A 16006-nucleotide genomic window follows, 5' to 3' on the forward strand; every position below is an offset into this window, starting at 1 on the left:
GGGGGGGAGAAGCTAGCGACGCGTTGGGAGGTGCTGTTGCTTGGCATGCAAATGTCGGCTGTGGAGGTGGGCGGAACCGAGAGAAAGTTCCAACAAGCCCTTCAGCATTTATTACATCATACTTTAAGGGGCTCAGCTTGACTACTACTCATGTGGTCCAGTCTTAACTACTACGCAGATGTCAACCAGTGTGCAGTTTGGCCTCCCTAGTAGCGTGCTTTCCAACGTTATCCCACTCACTCGTGTGTCCGACCTACAGTATTGAAAAATCATTCGATTGTGCTGCTCAACTGTCTCACTAGTGAGAAAAAAAAGTGTGGTGGTAGTAGTAGGCTACAAGGAAAATATGTAATAAATGCTCAAACAGCTTTTCGCCGCGTTGTTTACTAGGCACGAAGTCGTAATTCTTGTCGCCATGGAAACGCCCACCGCTCAGCTCATGAATGTCAACAGGCCATTTTCGACAGTATGACGTCATTCTGTAAACGAAACACTAGACGGAGCCAGAGAGCCACGGGTGAAGTACGCGTCACCTGAAAATAAAAACCATTCGGACGTGCTTGCACAAAACGAGTCAGTAGAAACGAAAACGATGCTAAACGACGTCGAACGTGTTTCAGCTGCAAGCAGTAAACTCAAGCTTGACTCCAAAACAAGAACCACAAAGTCTCGCGAGATGAGGAGGTGACGTCGCAAATCGATCCCGGAAATCATTTCACGAATCAGCATAATGGCCGACGAGCAAATGATGAACTTCCCAGCAAACTGCCCATTCATCGTTGGAGGTTCATATCGGAAACTATAGCCACACGCCTCGACGTTTTCGCCTTGGTGAGACAGAAGAATCGCCTCTAGAATTGTTTGGTCGCTAGTTGTGTCGCATCTGGTTGTCCTTCAGCATCAGTTGGTTCCGCAATCTGCGGAACCAAACTGCGTTCAGAAATGTAATAGTTGAACGATGCAACCATATTTCCATGTCAATAACGGTTCAAATGTCCTTTCAATCATCTCGAATGTGGCGTTTGAGGCACCACTCTTCCATTCGGCGTCAATGAGATGTACCTAAACCGTCGAATATTGTTGGTCACGGTCATTGAACAAATGCTATGTTGTTGACTGGATTCCTGTATGTGCTTCGGCCTGGCTCCGTTTTCCATAATGCACCGCTAGAGGATATGCGTCACATCTGACCTGATGCAACCTCAGCTTCTCCATCAGCCCTGTCCACAGCACTTTTAAGCATAAGCGGATGCAATGAGCCCATCCGTTTCCAGCTTCTGCTCGCCGCTGTCACTCTAATCACAGGTTCGAATGCCGTTTTTGCACAAGGTTACAATTTCTTGTGAATGCCTGCATTGGAAGTCTCATCGTTACCTCTTCTGTCCCCACAGTTACTGCTCCAACTTTACTCTCAATAGTACGCAAACCATGTCTGGCTCGGGTGACTTACCAGGTGAGTTGGAAACAACAACGATCGGGTGTTTACGAACCAAGGGCTCGACACGGCATTGCCTCGGCAGCTCTGGAAGGTCCCGGGATGGGCGGAATGAAGCTCCCCGTCGGCATGACCCGCCGGGCGCTCAGCTACGACGACAACCTGGAGGCGCCGATGTCCACGCCCCCGCACGACATCAACATCACCAACCTGTGGAGGCGCCCCGTCGTGCCCGAGAGGAAGTTCAACCACCTGGCGGAGGTGGGACACAAACCCCGAGCCCTTCCTTCCACTCGCAAGATTTGACAGTTTGGACCATTGCTTAAATGACATGGCTTAAGCTCGAGAGTTCACATGGATCTGCTGCGTAACAATGGCGTATGAGGCCCACACAATTCATTCCTTGGGCTTGGCCACCAGGAGGATGAAGGCGTTGCGGTTGGTCAATCTAAGGTGTTGGACAGCGCCTCGTCCAGGTCCACGGGTGTAGTGAAGACCAAGGCTTCCTCCCTCATCCTCAACTCTCTCATCACCAGTAAGGAAGGCAACGACCCCCGACCGAACGCCCGCCCGCCGGCGTTGTACTTCAATGTCCGGCCTTTTGCAGTCGTCCGGTGTTTCTATCCACAGAGCAGTCCCACGACAGCATGTACAAGTTTGAAGAGAAGGCGGGCCTAACCGACACCAGTTACACTCCGCACAAAGGCCTGACGGCAGAGGAGACGAGACACCATCACCGCATGCCTGAATCCTTCCAGGTAGCACACACATCAAATATTGATTAGCAGCCCAGAACGGACTTCTAGGTTGAAGCCAAAGTCAAGCAGTCTGCTCCAAATCCATGTAAAGTACTTCTTTTTCTCAAAATCCTTTTTCTTGCGGCTTTGGTACCATTCTTATGTCGTAGGAACCGCAATACTCCTTTGTCAAATGAATATGAATAGCACTTTATTGCTTTGTCCTTATTATCAAGATTTGCTTCCTGTTTAAAGTTATTTGTTTTATCCTCACAACATTTTTTGTGTTGTTGTTGTTGTCGCCCTAATGTGTCGTTGTCATGCTTAGAGTATTAGAACCTGATTCTATCGTAAGGATGTTTTTTTTTTTTCCCCCATATTCTTTTATTGCGGTGTAGAAAATGCAGATTCAGAGCATGGAGGCTCGGGAAGAGCGCCAGACCTCGTCGGCCCAGTCCACACCATCCACCACCCCGCACACGTCCCCAAAACAACAGCGCAGGTTTGCCCCAATAAACATCCCCCGCCTGCCTGATATGTAACCAGCCCTGCTTTGGTTTGTTTGTTGTTGTCGTCTCGTGTCCAGAACCTGGTTCAGCAGCACCAGTTCGGACGTCAGCGTGAGCTCCTCCAACAGCAGTGTGGATCTGGTGGGAGGCGACGGAGGAGGCGGCGGCGTGCTGGAGCGCTGGGGCGTGTTTGGGCCACGGCCGCCGGTGCACAAGTCCACTTCCGATCTGGGCACCGATCCTATCGTGCCAGGTAAACACGTTTGCGTAAATGTAGGCTTTATGGATGACGCATTGGCTCCAGGATGTTTGGTGTTATTGTCAAAAAAACAAGCCTTGGCCACTAGCGGCGAGCATTCACACAGCCGCCATCGGACACGGTGAGCGAGGCAGCATGTGCCCTGTCGACCAAGGTCGCAAGGCACAATCTCCCGTTTATCAGGCCAGGCTCATGGATTTTGTAAGCAAAAGAAAAGAGGAGCTTTAGGTTAATGAGTGAAAGGACGACCTTCAGACCGACCGCTCGCTCGCTCGGTGGCCATTTTGGATGGCCCTGTATAAAAAGAGAGGCGGGATGACTTTGAACACAGCTCAATGGGGGAGCGAGGCTTGGCGTGCTGAGAAGACGTCCAAGCCCCTTTTTATTTTTTTATTTTTTTTTTGCCGCCCGCCGCATGCATGACTTTGGGTAGGGTACTTTATGTCTTGACTGAATTGGCTGCTCCGTGCCATCACAAAGTCATTGGCTTGGGACTTGGTGAAGCAGCATGCGGCTCGCCGGCCCCTGTTCCAAGGGTTGGGCAGTGGCTGCTTTGGCTCACATGTGAGTTTACCCTGCTGTCTTTCTTTTGTCTGTCCTTTTTGAACCCACCCAGCAGGCTTTGCGCTTCAGGCTTACCGCGGCATCCACAAGCCCAGCGCGGCGGAGGTCATGAAGTCGCAGGCGGCCACCCGGTTGGCCGACGGCCCCGACGCCCAGAGGGCTGCCGCCCTGCCCAGGATGGAGATCCCGACGGCGGAGGGGCGGCGGCAGGGCGCCCGCCCGCACAAGCTCAAGCCGCGCGACATGAACATCCTTACGCCCTCCGGCTTCTAGATGCCGCAGCCCGTCCCGCGACCACTCTGACGAGGTCACACGGTCTCCCATTTCCACCTGTCAAAATGGCAGCTCCAGTGTACGGTGCAACCTCCGCTTCAGAACATAATTCATATTTGTTTGTAGCATTTTCACACAGAATGGAATCCAAATAGAGCAAAGTGTCCTCTTTGGAGCAGGGAGCCAGGCGATGGCAGAGTGATTGATACCAGTGAGCATCTTTCATAGGTCAGTCTGTCAATGAACAACTTCTACGCTTGTTACAAAATGAGATTTGCCGTAGGCGTGTTGATCATTTGATTTTGTACGTAAAATTTGATTTTTAAAATGAGTGTTTTATTAATGAACATTTAGCTCAAAATAACACCTGTCATTTTTGTTTTCATATTTTGCTCTTTTTTATTTGATTTGAAAGCCCATTCTGCTACGCATAGAGCTGTAAGTATTTCAACTGTCGAATTTTTTGAAATCCTCTGAAAAGGACTGAAGAAGCTCATCCTTTAATTGCACTTTATCTTAACATCCTACTCTGCTTAATAATTGCCCCAAATTCTTTGATCGATTAGACTAAAGTCTCAGAAATCGGGACAATGGCTGACTCTGGTGCTCCGATAATCCACTTTTATTCCTTTTTCTTTTTCCTCCCCGTCCTTGCCGCCTATTATTTAGTTATGTTTTAATTCTAGTAGAAACGTGAGTTTACCGTTGGTTTTTGAAGTTGAAAAAACACACTTCAAATGCTTGTCAAGCGTCCTTTTCCCCTTTAGTTGCACTTTCCTTGTTTTAGTCGTTGCACTTTTATTAGCAGCTCGTGCTGTCACTGTTACAAATTGAGAATATTTTTTTGTCCGTGCTAAATGCTGGCCGACTTCTCTGCGGGCCTTAGTGGGTCAGATGAATCAAACACTCCTTGGAAAGTTTGAAGGAAAAAGAAAAAAAGTTTCACCAACTGACACTCATATTGTATGCGTCATTTGCATAAGTGTTGTACTGAATTCAATATCACAAGCAAGTATCGTAGACACTAGAGATGCAATGAAGTTGCTGTTGTTTTTGCCGTTCATCAACAGGCAGGCCAGGAAAACAAAAGTAGAGCTGTATATACTGTTTGACCCACGTGCCGTATGTTGGTCTGCCACAATCCCTCCCTCCCTCCCTCCCTCCCTCCCTCCCTCCCTCCCTCCCTCCCTCCCTCCCTCCCTCCCTCCCTCCCTCCTCTAAAGGCAATGAATTGTGTCCTTTCTGTTTGTCGTGACTGATAGTGTCGAGTGATTATTTCTTACTGAATAAATGTCACATCCCCCAAAAAGCACATTATTTCTTTCCTATCAAAATATGATGTTGAAGTGAGAGTTTGCCTGGTTGACTTGAACGCACGTAGTGAACGCACTACGCACAAAAACAACGATTGTGCTTTGGACATTGGTGCCCCTTTAATATTGCGTCAACAAATAAAGGAACTCGGGTTCTTTCCGTCACTCATGCAAATGAACGCAGACTTGCTGTGCGTTGTTTCCAAATATAGAAGCTGTAAGTCCAGCACAACTAATTCTTCATCTTTCCCCCCGTCCTCACAGACTCTTTAAGATGCGTCGGTCTCTCTTTCCCTCATGCCCCCGTTCCCGCGTTCTGATCTTTCCGCGTGTCCGGAAAAACAGCTCCATGTCCGCCTGCAGTGTGGCGTTGCGGTGGTCCGCAGCCGCCCTGGCCCGCTCAACCTGGCCGATCCTGACCTCCGCCGCGCTCCGACTGCGCCTCTGCTGCTCCAGGCGGTCGCGCAGTGCTGCCACCTGCCGCTCGAGGGCGTCATTGCAGCGCTCCAACCTGTGGTGAGTGAGTGAGGGCACCAATATCAATTATTTGCACTTGTAATGGATACATGATAGAAAAGAGCACTGAGCCCAGCCAGCAGCGACGTGTGTTTGTTTTGAACCTGTGTATCCTGGACTGGTACTCGTACGTCTGCTGGGCCATTTGCTGTCGAAGTTTGCCTAGGAGAGGCTGAGCATCGTCCGGAGGAGCGGACGGTAGGAACACCTCTGAGCTCCCGGTGCTGATGGGGCTGAGGATGGACCCGGATGTCGGGGTGTTCAGGCGTCTTCCGTTATGGTCACTGTCTGTGTCAGCGTCAAGATGTTTTTCATCTACAGCTTGACGTGAGGGGGACGTCAAGACTGGACTACCCCGACCTGCGGGATATTGCCTCTGGTCCAGAGGTATAATCTCGCAGGAGGACCACGACGAGGAGTCGCCCACTGTCTGCCACGCCTCCTCTGATTCTTGGCCAGAGTTTTCCTCGCTGTTTGGGTCCAAATGCTCACCTGCAATGTCGTCCAATGTCTGACTGGAAGACGCTCTGTCCAAGTTGTCATAATGGGATAGCGTGCTGTCTTCCTGCGCCTCACTGCTGTCCCCGCTGGCCTCTTGGGCGCCCTCAACTTTAGCGACTGCCATCTGAGTGGCACTTGAACTCCACAGGTAGCCGCCCCCTGCTGCAGCTGGTGGTGGAAAAGAACCAAGTACAAATATGAGGTGAGTGGATTTAACATTGTTAACTTGAGTATTATTTTCTCAGACTTTTTATTTTCACTCTCCATTTGAAAAAGGGTACTTTTACCGACCGAGTCAAGGTGTCGAAACAGTATTAGCAGAGGTTTGTTTGTTTTTTAACATCCGTCAAGTGCAGATTTTTGCCACCTGTGTCGCCTGCTGCCTCTCCCAGAGCGGTCCAGACCTCCATCCGGTCCATGGGCGCAAATGTCGGCTTTGCATCGCTGCGAACATTTGCAGGGGATGATGGGCAACTGGTTAAGTGCTGCTGTTGATCTCTTGTTCTCTCCTCGGTGTGGTTCTGAAGGAGATGACTCGATAGCGGGAAGAAGCAGTTTTCCGGATGCGACGAGGTGTAGCGATGGCCCAGGAAGCTCTCGCGGTTGGAGGTGACTTCCGACGACAAAGGGATTGAGCTGCACGAGCAAGCGAAACAGGTATCTGTACTTGCCAGCACGGTTTGACTTGATTGAGTGAGAACTCGATGACATCACCATTGTACAAAATGAGTCTTTTGCGTCCTTTTTAGCGTCGGGCTGTGTTGTAAATCAACTGGAGGAGCCACCTCTGGATTTCAATTGGTTTGACAGTCACAAATCCAGAAGGTACCTGCTACTCTCTCCCGACTCCCGGCACGGCTCGGCAATAAGTGGCAGCGACATCTGGCGAAGGCAGGGGGCTTGGTGCAGATGCGCTCGTCTGAGAGGACCGGGCGACGCGTGAAATCCTCTGGCTGTTTGCGCGGGAGCTGCTAGGGAGACTCTGGAAAACAGGGACTGGTGCTCCCTGATCAACTCCGACATCAGCACCTGGACGAGTGCTGCACCTGGAACACAAGCCTTCAAAGCTCCTTCTGACATTCTAACCTAAGCAAGCGCATGAGCCTTTTGACTTGGTGTCCACCTCCCACGATGCTTTGCGGGTCCTCCGCCTTAGCTCGGAGAATGTTGGGCCCAAAGACCGTGGCCAAGTTCTGGCAGCTCATCTTGTTCCCTTTTGAGTGACTCTGCACCTCGTTGAGGAACCTATCAAGCAATGACTCATCATGGCACCTTGCAGACATTTTGGATCTTTTTGCAGTAGCTCTTACTGGCATATAAAGTGAAGAAGGTTGAAGTTGGCCACCGGCAGCTCCTGAAGAAGACTCCTCAACTCCTCCAAGCCCTGAGGATTATGGTGTTTTACTTTCCGCATACTAGACCATTTTTTGCTATTTCCTTATCTTGTTTTGGAGTAGCGCATTCATCACCTGCGCGCGGTCACTCGAAAGCTTTTGCCCACTGAGGAGAAAGTCCCGGTAGTGACCGAAAGGAACCAAAGGCTCAGGTAGCTGCCGCAAGTAGAGCTTCAGCAGTGATGCCACCGTGTGGACATCTGTGTTACTGCAAAGGCATCAAGTTCCCTCACTGAAGCAAGCAAGCAATCAATCAATCGGCCGGCTGGAAGTTTGGAGGCTTACCTGTCGAAGGAGGGCCTTTCCCCGGCGTCAAAGGCCTCCTGCAGCTCCCTCACCGAGCTGGCCCGTCCCGGTTGGCGAAACAAGCCCACCTCCTGGAGGCCCCGCTCTCGTATAAAGGCCACGCACTGCTCCACCACCAGGGGAACCGAGCAAACGCCGTAACGCCGCTCGTACAGCACCGTCTCCTCCAGACGCTGACCAAAGACACCTAAGCGGGACTCAAGTTGGAGTTGATAAACAAGCATCCCAAGATGCCTACTCACTCACTCACTCCGTCTGTTTACCTGTGAAGGGGATCCAGACTCCCCTATTGAGGCTTTTCAGCCACTCGTCCCCCTGGCCGGCGCTGTTGGACAGGAAGAAATAGGAACCCGGGCTGGCCAAAACGTCTCTGTTTCCTGCGCGCGCCCACACACACAAACACACACAGCCATCCAAAGATGCTTTTTACGGTTTGGACGCTAAAGGGACGAGTCCCATCTCAGGCGGTGCGGCCAGTCAACATGACGTGAGTGAGATCTTTTTGTCCAACGGCAGAGCGGAGGCTACTTAATGAGCAAATTGGATCACGTCCATGCGAGATAAGATCACAGGAGGTCATATCAATTATTGTCCAGATGGTGTTCATTTACTAGGAGTCGCTACTTGAGATACTTAATCAAATCTATACACATATATATATCTGTCCAGGTGGCAGTACTGATCTGCCATCAGGCAGCAGAGTAAATCAAAGAAAATGCATCAAACTAGTTGTACAGTTCAATATTATTTATGTAGCATATGATGGACAAAAGGTTCAGGTAGAACTTTATATTGAACACGGAACCAAAAGGATGTATATATGCTTTGTCTATATATTCTCACACACACACTCGCATGGCAGTTGTCTTGTAGCTTTTGACATGCCTCACTCATTCCCCTCTTCAAAGTTAAATTCAAAATGCTCAAATCCCTGCCGGAGTCGTCATTTCACCTCACACACACACACACACACACACACACACACCCCTGATCTGGAGGGACTGTGTGCATGTCACCTTTGAGGCCGGCTCTGTCATGTTTCCAGGACTTGAAGCAGCTGAGTCCCATGCTGCAGCACGACGGGAGAGGCTCCAGTGCAAACGATGATGCAAAGTTGAGGCCTTTTTTCAAATCAAGTTGCCGTCAAGTGCGCCCGCCGCCGCCTGTGGCCCAAGGCTCGCCCGGGATGAACAAATTCCAATCTGGGCCGTTGTCATTCTTGGCTGAATGGAGTCGGAGATGGAAGGAGGTCGCCAAAGAAAAGTTGACAAGCCGTTTCCTCTTTGTCCTTCAAACGGAATCTTTCAACAAGCATCTTCGAGCAGCAGCAGCGGCGGCATCCTCCTCAAAACTTCTTCTCTCCTTCAGTGTGCGGCTGCTCCAGTTGAATCCCACGGTAGACAAAAGGCGCCCTTTTGGACTGCTCGGGAGCGACTTTGGAAGCCCATTTCTTGTCTCTTTGCCTTTTGGGGACTTGAAGCGCAAGACACCACAAAAGCAGCAGCAGCAGCAGCATTACTCCGGCTGGGAACCTGTTGTACATCTTTCTCTCTTTTCTTCAATCTAAAGGAGCCGTCTTTGAATGTTCCCTCGTTGCAAGTGAATGTCCCGTTCCAACATCTGGCGCTCCATCCCGTCCCCCCTTTTTTTTTCTTTTTCTTTTCTCCTTCCTTGCCTGGCTTGTCCCTCTCTTTGTCCAGCTTGTCCTTCCACTATCCTTTCTCTCTCTATTTCCCAGCACTACGTGGGGCCCTGTTTTGCCCCCTCCCCATTTACCTCATCAATAACAGTGGTGCTGTGTGTGTGTGTGTGTGCCAGTGCATTAAGAAAATTGGTTCTCTGCGACGCAGCGCTCTCTTTGACTCCAGTAATCGCAGCAAAGAGAGAGAGAGAGCGAGGGAGATGATCTGGCTCTGATTCTGCTGCTGAGATACGGTCTGCGGCACTCCCTCCACACACAAACATGCACACACAGTGTCACCATGATTCACATTGAAGCCAGACAGACTGCTTGTCCCTTTTGAACTCACTGTAAAAAGCTCTCTGGCGCTCTCTCTGGCGCTCTCTCTCTCTCGCCACTTCAGCTTAATAGATTTGGTTCCTTGTGACTTATTGTTCGGATCTTCTGACTACCACCCACCGGTAGGTAGGTAGGTAGCAAAACTACTCTGATAATTGGCAACCTGATCAAAACTCCCTGGAGACCCATTTTGGCTCTACGGATCGGAGAGGCTGCCACTGAGGACCCTTTCAACCATTTGCTTTTCTGTAGGCCAAACCCACGTATGTGTTGGGTGCGAGAAAAGAATTGAAATCCTTATCACACACCTGCCTGATAGGATGATGATACGTGGGAACTCCTGTACTCTTAGTCCTATGTATTCCAAAAGTGGGCGTCATTTTCCGTAGCACACATCTGGCAGGTATGCAACTATTGGAACAAAAGAACGGTGGGAGTCCTGAGGAAGCCCACGAGTTGGCCAAAGGTACAAAAGAAAAGGGCGGTGAGCAAGAAGATGGCAGGCGGCCCCCGACGATCACTCTTGCGCTCCCAAGCAGGCCAATTGATATTAACGGCTGACTGTAGATCTAGCTGATCAATGGTCCGTCCCCTGGACGTCTCATCCCAGCCAAGAGCTTTAACAGCCAGCCAGCCGTCCGTCCATAGGAGCGGCGCTGACGAGAGCTGAGCTTTTTAAGGCCTCCTCTCACTAATTGAACGAATCAATCATGCTCTTGGGCATGCCTTTTGAAGTGGAATGCAATGATGACTATTTGATTTGTTGCTATTTGTTTTGAAATTCCATTTTGGATTTTTCAACCTATAGCTCTGTTCCTTCTGCATGTTATGTCCTAACCTCCAACAGAGGCTAAAGTGCAGGACGGACCATGAGGCAATTGCTGAAAGCCAATGGTGTTGTCCTGATCACTTTTTAGTCTTGTTGCTTTCAACTTGTACGAATGCGATTCGACATTCTATTCGGTGTTTGTCGTAAACGAGTGACGCATTTTGACATTTTCCACGCCCAACTGGAGCCACGACGCCTCGTCAAATGCAGTGTACCTTTACATCACTCCACCGTTATCTGCTCGTAAAATTACAACGGCCGCCATCTGGGGCGGTCGGGGTCAGTGGTTTTTCCGCCCGGTCCGTCGCCCGCCACCTTCCGACCCGTGTCTCCTTTCACTGCAGCTGCCTGTGACTTTTACCATCGCTGAGGTGTTTTGAGCGAATGGCCCACGTCTTGTTTCTTTAGGAAGAACATTCTGTTTTATTGCGCTGCTCACGCCATTTCCATACCCCCTCCTTTTAGCAGGCCGCCTACTGGAGTCCAAACAAAGCGACAGGAGAGCCCAAAGAGCCGTCAGATCGAGAGGAGCAGCACACACAACACAACACAACCGGTGACCTTCATTCAGCGCTTGGCATATTCAGGTGAGAACAAAAACTTTTTTAGATGGACAGTAAGGTTATGATTGCATGGTTTCTTGTTGAATTAGTTTTGACGTGATCAAGTTTAGGATTTACCTGTAGTTATGTTGTTCCCCCAAAATTTCAACTGAATGCTATGAACCTTTTGTGGCAGTGACAATAGAGTGTAAATATTGTACAATTTAAGCCATAGCGGTCCAATTGTAAAGGATTATGGCAAATAAGATAGGAATTCAAATAACGGAAACACGAGACCCGCGCACTGCTCGCTACACTCGACGGCCTGCCGGCAGTGACAACAATGCTGCATGTGGGCCAAGCCAAGCCAAGCGCCGTCTCCCTCGCTGCCAATTTACAGTCCGCCTCATCGTATGCCCTCCATTGATTTGGGTTTTTGGGCGAGAGAGGCCCTGAAGGGGGTCCCCGGCCGCCAATGTTATGTTTGCTATTTGTAGAAGCGGGTGGCGGGCCGAGGCCTTGGCCCACATGAGGAAAAGCGTAGCGCATTGTCAAGCTGGCATCAACACTGCCAAAAGTGGTTTTGGAATTTTTGAGTGGCGGCTAAAAGGAAACAGATGACAGTGGCAACATGTGATCTGTGGACCCACCTGAGCCCGTCCAGGTGTCAAGTCTGCCCAAAGAAGGGCGACGCCACCCCGAAGCCTTAACGCCATGGGCAGGAAAGAGCAGGACTTGGATTCTTGCTTAGGTATTTCCACACACATCTTTTGCCACTTGACCATTTGATCTCCAGTTTGTCTTCTCTGGTAGACTGAGCCAAACTCAGTCCAAGTTGAGATGAAGAGGAGCGCAAGTGACAACCGGCACAGCTCTACGGATCCTCACGACTCTGTATGGAATATTTGAGATTGGAATGGCCGGTAAATGTCAAAAATGGCCTCTTTCGCTGACTGCCTCACCCCAGCCGGAGTCCACCGACCTCCGCGACGACCGCCCACTTCCCAGGAGTCCAGCCGGCGAGAGCGGCGGCAGCGACGAAGACCAAGGTCACCTGCTCTACCACGTCGGCCTCGTGATTAAGCAACGCTGTACGTACGTGCTTTTCCCTTCCGATGTCCCTCGGAGATGTTCAACAAATGTCCGTTCCCAGATGAGGTGGTGTCCACGCTGGGAGAGGGAGCCTTCGCAAAAGTGGCCGAGTGTATCGACCGAGACACGTAAGCTGGATGCTCATTTGTAAATTGGCTTCTGAAAAGCAGCCCTAGTTCAACGTGGCTGAAAAGGATCAGAGGCTCATTCAACCGTGTGTTTACCTTTTAGAGACACTCGCGTGGCAGTCAAGATCGTGCGCAACAGCCAAAGTTTCCAGCGGGCGGCCAAATGCGAGATCGCCGTCCTGGAGGAGATCAACACCTTGGACGACGACAACAGATTGTGAGTTGACTCGCAGCTGGTGAGAGAAGGCCCGCCATTCCATCTTGGTGTTTCTCGCCAGCGCTTGCGTGCGGATGTTGGACTGCTTTGAGCACCGAGGCCACGTGTGTCTGGTCTTCGAGCTCCTGGGACGCAGTACCTACGAGGTCCTCCGGCAAAACCAGTTCCTGCCGTTCAGCGTGGAGCAGATCCGACACATGGCCTTTCAGATCTTCCAAGCCGTCAGCTGTGAGTACTTTTTTTTTTTTTCTTTTTTGCTCGGCCTCCATTTCCTTTTGTGTTTTTTTTTTTCTCCCCCAGTCCTGCATCGCAATAAACTGACCCACACTGATCTGAAACCGGAAAACATCTTGTTTGTCTGCTCCGACTACGACGTGAAATACAACGAGCGGATGGTAAAGGCTCTCGCCCCCGTGGTTGCCCTCAACTCCCGAATAAAAGCTGAAGCAAAACCATTTTGGTGCATCAGAAACTTGACAAGAGGAAGACGAGGAGTCCCGATGTAAAGGTGGTGGACTTTGGCAGCGCCGTTTTCGACCACCAGCATCACCCACCCTTAGTGTCCACGCGCCACTATCGAGCTCCGGAAATCATACTCGGTCGGTATGAACAGCCACAAAAATGGAAGCTCAAATTATTAAAAAGAAAAATACTCCTCTATTGTATCGTCCGCACGGTTGGTTCCGAGCGAATGAAAGAGAATGTAAAAAGGAAACTAATATCGATTCTATTTTTGCGCTCAGAGTTAGGCTGGAATCAATCTTGTGACGTTTGGAGTTTGGCCTGCGTTCTCATGGAGTACTACTTGGGACACACGCTCTTCCCGGTATGAACCAATGGCGACTTACTAACGCCAGCGCTCTGAAAAAAGTGCTTTCTCTTCCCGTGTGTTGTTCCAGACTCATGACAGCAGGGAGCATCTGGCCATGATGGAGACAATTCTGGGACCCATCCCGCCGCACATGCTGAAACAAACCAGGTACCACAGAAGAGCGGAACACCCATTTTTTAATTAATTTTTTTCCCAAAATATCCGCTCATTTCACTCCTTTTATATGACTTGTTCAGAAAGCAACACTACGTCCTCAATGAGCGACTGGACTGGGACGAAGGCAGCTCCTCGGGCCGGTACGTCCGAAAACACTGCAGGCCTCTCAAGGTACGTCGGAAAGTCGGGCAGAAAGTGCCGCAGGAAGTCATATGCGGCTCCGGTCTATTTTGCCAGAGCCTGCCGGGGCGCAGCGAGGATGAGCGCCAGCTGTTGGACCTTCTGGCCCGCATGCTGGAGTTGGACGTGAGTCGGCGCATCACCCTGGAGGAGGCGCTGTGGCACCCCTTTTTCCAAGCGGCCAGACTGGAGAAACAAAGGCCAAGCTAACGAACCTACAGTACAGTGCAGTGCAGTGCAGTGCAGTGCAGTGCAGTGCAGTGCAGTGCAGTGCAGTGCAGTGCAGTGCAGTGCAGTGCAGTGCAGTGCAGTGCAGTGCAGTACAGTACAGTACAGTACAGTACAGTGCAGTACAGTACAGTACAGTACAGTGCAGTGCAGTACAGTACAGTAGAGTGCAGTCAATGCTTACTATTTGGTTAAGGGACCCAGACCAGATGCAATTACAGTAGCAACGTCAAATTGACCAAAAGAGACGATTGGATGCTGAAGAAGACATCTGGTCACCATCATAACAAAATAAATGTGTTGTGGATACAGTGCTTTATGTTATGTCTGACAAAAAAATTCATTTTGCAAACTCAATGATGGAATGGAAATACATTCCGGTTTGCAAGTTCAGACGTCGTGCCTCGGCTGATTAGATGACCAACTTTTCACCTACTCAGCTGGGTCCGAGATTTCCATAGAAGAAGAGTAAAGATTGGGAAAAAAAACAGGTCAAGTGACTTTTGACTGCCTCGTTGGTGGTGGTGTCATTTCGTTTATCAGCTTTACATGACTTGGACGAAAGGCTTCACAGCAACCCGAGAGCTTTTTAGCGACCTGCCACCCCGACCTCCCCTTTCCCCAAAACACACCCATAAATAGCCCCCCGCCCGCCCGCCCGCCCGCCACATCTGACACAATGCATCAATGTTATCCAAGCGCCACTGGACCTTTCAGGACCTTTTGGAAAGCGCCACCTCAGCACTTATTGTGGCTGGCCGGTGGGCCACGGGCACAAGGTTAGGGTTCCGCTTTGGGTTCTGTTTGCACCTCCAGACAACACCTTTTTCCCGACATCCCTTTTGTAACCAAGCAGGAGCTTTTCTTGAGGACGAATTGGTAAGCAGAGGGTGTTGCAGTGCTGTGTGTGTGTGTGTGTTTGTTTGTTGCGAAAATGATGAAATGTAAAATGACTAGATTTTGGTAGATACGTCAAGTAAATGCAACAGAAAGAACTACTGGTCTACTCGAGTATATGAAGAAAACTCTAATGAATAAAAGTGATGGAATCTAATGTTTCAAATAAAAGTAAACTAATGACATACTTATATTAAAATGTGTTAATAGAAATGAAAGCAAAAATAAAGACCAATTCAATGCAACTCAAATGGAGCAAATATAAGCTATGGAATGGGAATGAAGTGACATGGGTACTTTTATGGCTATTGCTGGAAATAAGGAGTATGAAAGAGAAGTTCTTTTTCTTTAGCTATGCACTTCAATGCTCCCATTTCACTGATGAGCTAGCTCGACGTTGCGCCTTTGCCGTCCGTTGTCGGTATTCGCTTGAGTTGCAGACTGAAAGAAGATGTCCTTGAAGAGCCCTCTCGTGGCCGGGCTGGTGTACTGCCTTCAGCGTGCGGCCAAGGTTTTCTGCCGTCAACACAAACGCCACAGCGGAACTTCGGCCGGACCCCGGTGAGACTTTTACTCGCATTTTTTTTTCTTTTTAAATATATTCTTAATAGCTTCAGATGGTTATTTTTAACGAGTAGCCCCAGCCCCCCAATACTTGGCAGTCCATTTCTTGAAGACGCTCGCTCGCTCACACTGTTCCGTATGTCGCCATAGCAACCTGATGGGGCTTTTCCAGCAGCTTTCCAAGAGGATCACCCATCTGCTGCGGAACGCTCTGTGAATGACCACAGCAGAAAATGTGGAAAGGTGATGAAATGGGCAAAAGAAGCGCTTTCTTTCTTTCTGCTGCGGTGTAATCCTTTTGCCACGTTGTTGAAAATGCTTGTCATTCTTTGAACACTATTAAACTCGGTCGATTATTTGCTTTCTCTGTCGGCTTTATTTAACATATTTGTTGGATTAAAAGGTACAAATGAACTTGACCTCGTACAATAAGCAGCACCCCAGTTGTTTGAAAACACCAATCTTGTCCTGACCTTGCATCGGACGAGTCAGCCAGCCGATTTACTTTGAAAGT

The 16006-nt window shown here is 49.8% G+C and overlaps 3 protein-coding genes and 1 long non-coding RNA gene across 14 annotated transcripts; 3 read left to right on the forward strand and 1 right to left on the reverse strand.

Annotated features, from left to right (window-relative positions):
- The first annotated feature begins 108 nt into the window (after positions 1 to 108).
- LOC133168549 (putative monooxygenase p33MONOX) lies at positions 109 to 8735 on the forward strand. Of its 3 annotated transcripts, XR_009718232.1 has the most exons (12): positions 109 to 831; positions 1171 to 1305; positions 1392 to 1453; positions 1521 to 1696; positions 1856 to 1970; positions 2066 to 2193; positions 2571 to 2674; positions 2759 to 2934; positions 3557 to 4005; positions 5436 to 6309; positions 6635 to 6764; positions 6857 to 8735. XR_009718232.1 is itself a non-coding variant. In XM_061300179.1 (9 exons), exons 3-9 carry the CDS (start codon positions 1429 to 1431, stop codon positions 3775 to 3777), a joined length of 945 nt encoding a protein of 314 aa, XP_061156163.1. In that variant the 5' UTR covers positions 109 to 831; positions 1171 to 1305; positions 1392 to 1428; the 3' UTR covers positions 3778 to 4141. The 3 variants fall into 3 exon arrangements, 2 of the variants coding, with proteins under 2 accessions (XP_061156163.1, XP_061156164.1); XM_061300179.1 differs by lacking the exons at positions 5436 to 6309; positions 6635 to 6764; positions 6857 to 8735 and having other exon boundaries at positions 3557 to 4141; XM_061300180.1 differs by lacking the exons at positions 5436 to 6309; positions 6635 to 6764; positions 6857 to 8735 and having other exon boundaries at positions 3560 to 4141.
- On the reverse strand, positions 5202 to 8875 carry LOC133168502 (rho GTPase-activating protein 24-like). The gene is made up of 10 exons (XM_061300114.1): positions 8824 to 8875; positions 8071 to 8184; positions 7787 to 7994; positions 7577 to 7709; positions 7418 to 7491; positions 7231 to 7352; positions 6937 to 7153; positions 6427 to 6773; positions 5711 to 6275; positions 5202 to 5601 (listed from the first exon to the last, which is right to left on the reverse strand). The coding sequence occupies exons 1-10, from the start codon at positions 8873 to 8875 to the stop codon at positions 5349 to 5351; spliced, it is 2085 nt and encodes a 694-aa protein (XP_061156098.1). The 3' UTR covers positions 5202 to 5348.
- A 552-nt stretch (positions 8876 to 9427) lies between these two features.
- LOC133168548 (dual specificity protein kinase CLK4-like) lies at positions 9428 to 14350 on the forward strand. 9 transcript variants are annotated; one of them, XM_061300171.1, is made up of 14 exons: positions 9428 to 9742; positions 11122 to 11243; positions 11696 to 11949; positions 12012 to 12092; positions 12166 to 12289; positions 12352 to 12418; positions 12522 to 12635; positions 12697 to 12863; positions 12936 to 13030; positions 13105 to 13234; positions 13379 to 13461; positions 13535 to 13614; positions 13704 to 13794; positions 13861 to 14350. In XM_061300171.1, the coding sequence occupies exons 4-14, from the start codon at positions 12039 to 12041 to the stop codon at positions 14011 to 14013; spliced, it is 1158 nt and encodes a 385-aa protein (XP_061156155.1). In that variant the 5' UTR covers positions 9428 to 9742; positions 11122 to 11243; positions 11696 to 11949; positions 12012 to 12038; the 3' UTR covers positions 14014 to 14350. The 9 variants fall into 9 exon arrangements, with proteins under 9 accessions (XP_061156155.1, XP_061156158.1, XP_061156153.1 ...); XM_061300174.1 differs by having other exon boundaries at positions 11125 to 11243; XM_061300169.1 differs by having other exon boundaries at positions 9428 to 11243; positions 11995 to 12092.
- A 345-nt stretch (positions 14351 to 14695) lies between these two features.
- Positions 14696 to 15851, forward strand: LOC133168556 (uncharacterized). Its single transcript, XR_009718235.1, has 2 exons — positions 14696 to 15489; positions 15643 to 15851. It is a non-coding gene; the product is annotated as an uncharacterized LOC133168556 (long non-coding RNA).
- The last annotated feature ends 155 nt before the right edge of the window (positions 15852 to 16006 follow it).

Source organism: Syngnathus typhle, linkage group LG15 (genome assembly GCF_033458585.1).
Source record: "Syngnathus typhle isolate RoL2023-S1 ecotype Sweden linkage group LG15, RoL_Styp_1.0, whole genome shotgun sequence".
NCBI lineage: Eukaryota > Metazoa > Chordata > Actinopteri > Syngnathiformes > Syngnathidae > Syngnathus > Syngnathus typhle.

Coding starts and splice junctions, on each gene's coding strand:
- LOC133168549 (XM_061300179.1), top strand. CDS start 1,429: ATGTCTGGCTCGGGTGACTTACCAG. Junction 1,971..2,065: donor CCTCAACTCTCTCATCACCA/GTAAGGAAGGCA, acceptor TTCTATCCACAG/AGCAGTCCCACGACAGCATG. Junction 2,194..2,570: donor GCATGCCTGAATCCTTCCAG/GTAGCACACACA, acceptor ATTGCGGTGTAG/AAAATGCAGATTCAGAGCAT.
- LOC133168502 (XM_061300114.1), bottom strand. CDS start 8,875: ATGGGACTCAGCTGCTTCAAGTCCTGGAAACATGACAGAGCCGGCCTC. Junction 7,353..7,417: donor CTTCTTCACTTTATATGCCA/GTAAGAGCTACT, acceptor ATTGCTTGATAG/GTTCCTCAACGAGGTGCAGA. Junction 6,276..6,426: donor TAAAAAACAAACAAACCTCT/GCTAATACTGTT, acceptor TTCCACCACCAG/CTGCAGCAGGGGGCGGCTAC.
- LOC133168548 (XM_061300169.1), top strand. CDS start 12,039: ATGAAGAGGAGCGCAAGTGACAACCGGCACAGCTCTACGGATCCTCAC. Junction 12,636..12,696: donor TTGGACGACGACAACAGATT/GTGAGTTGACTC, acceptor GTTTCTCGCCAG/CGCTTGCGTGCGGATGTTGG. Junction 13,795..13,860: donor AACACTGCAGGCCTCTCAAG/GTACGTCGGAAA, acceptor CTATTTTGCCAG/AGCCTGCCGGGGCGCAGCGA.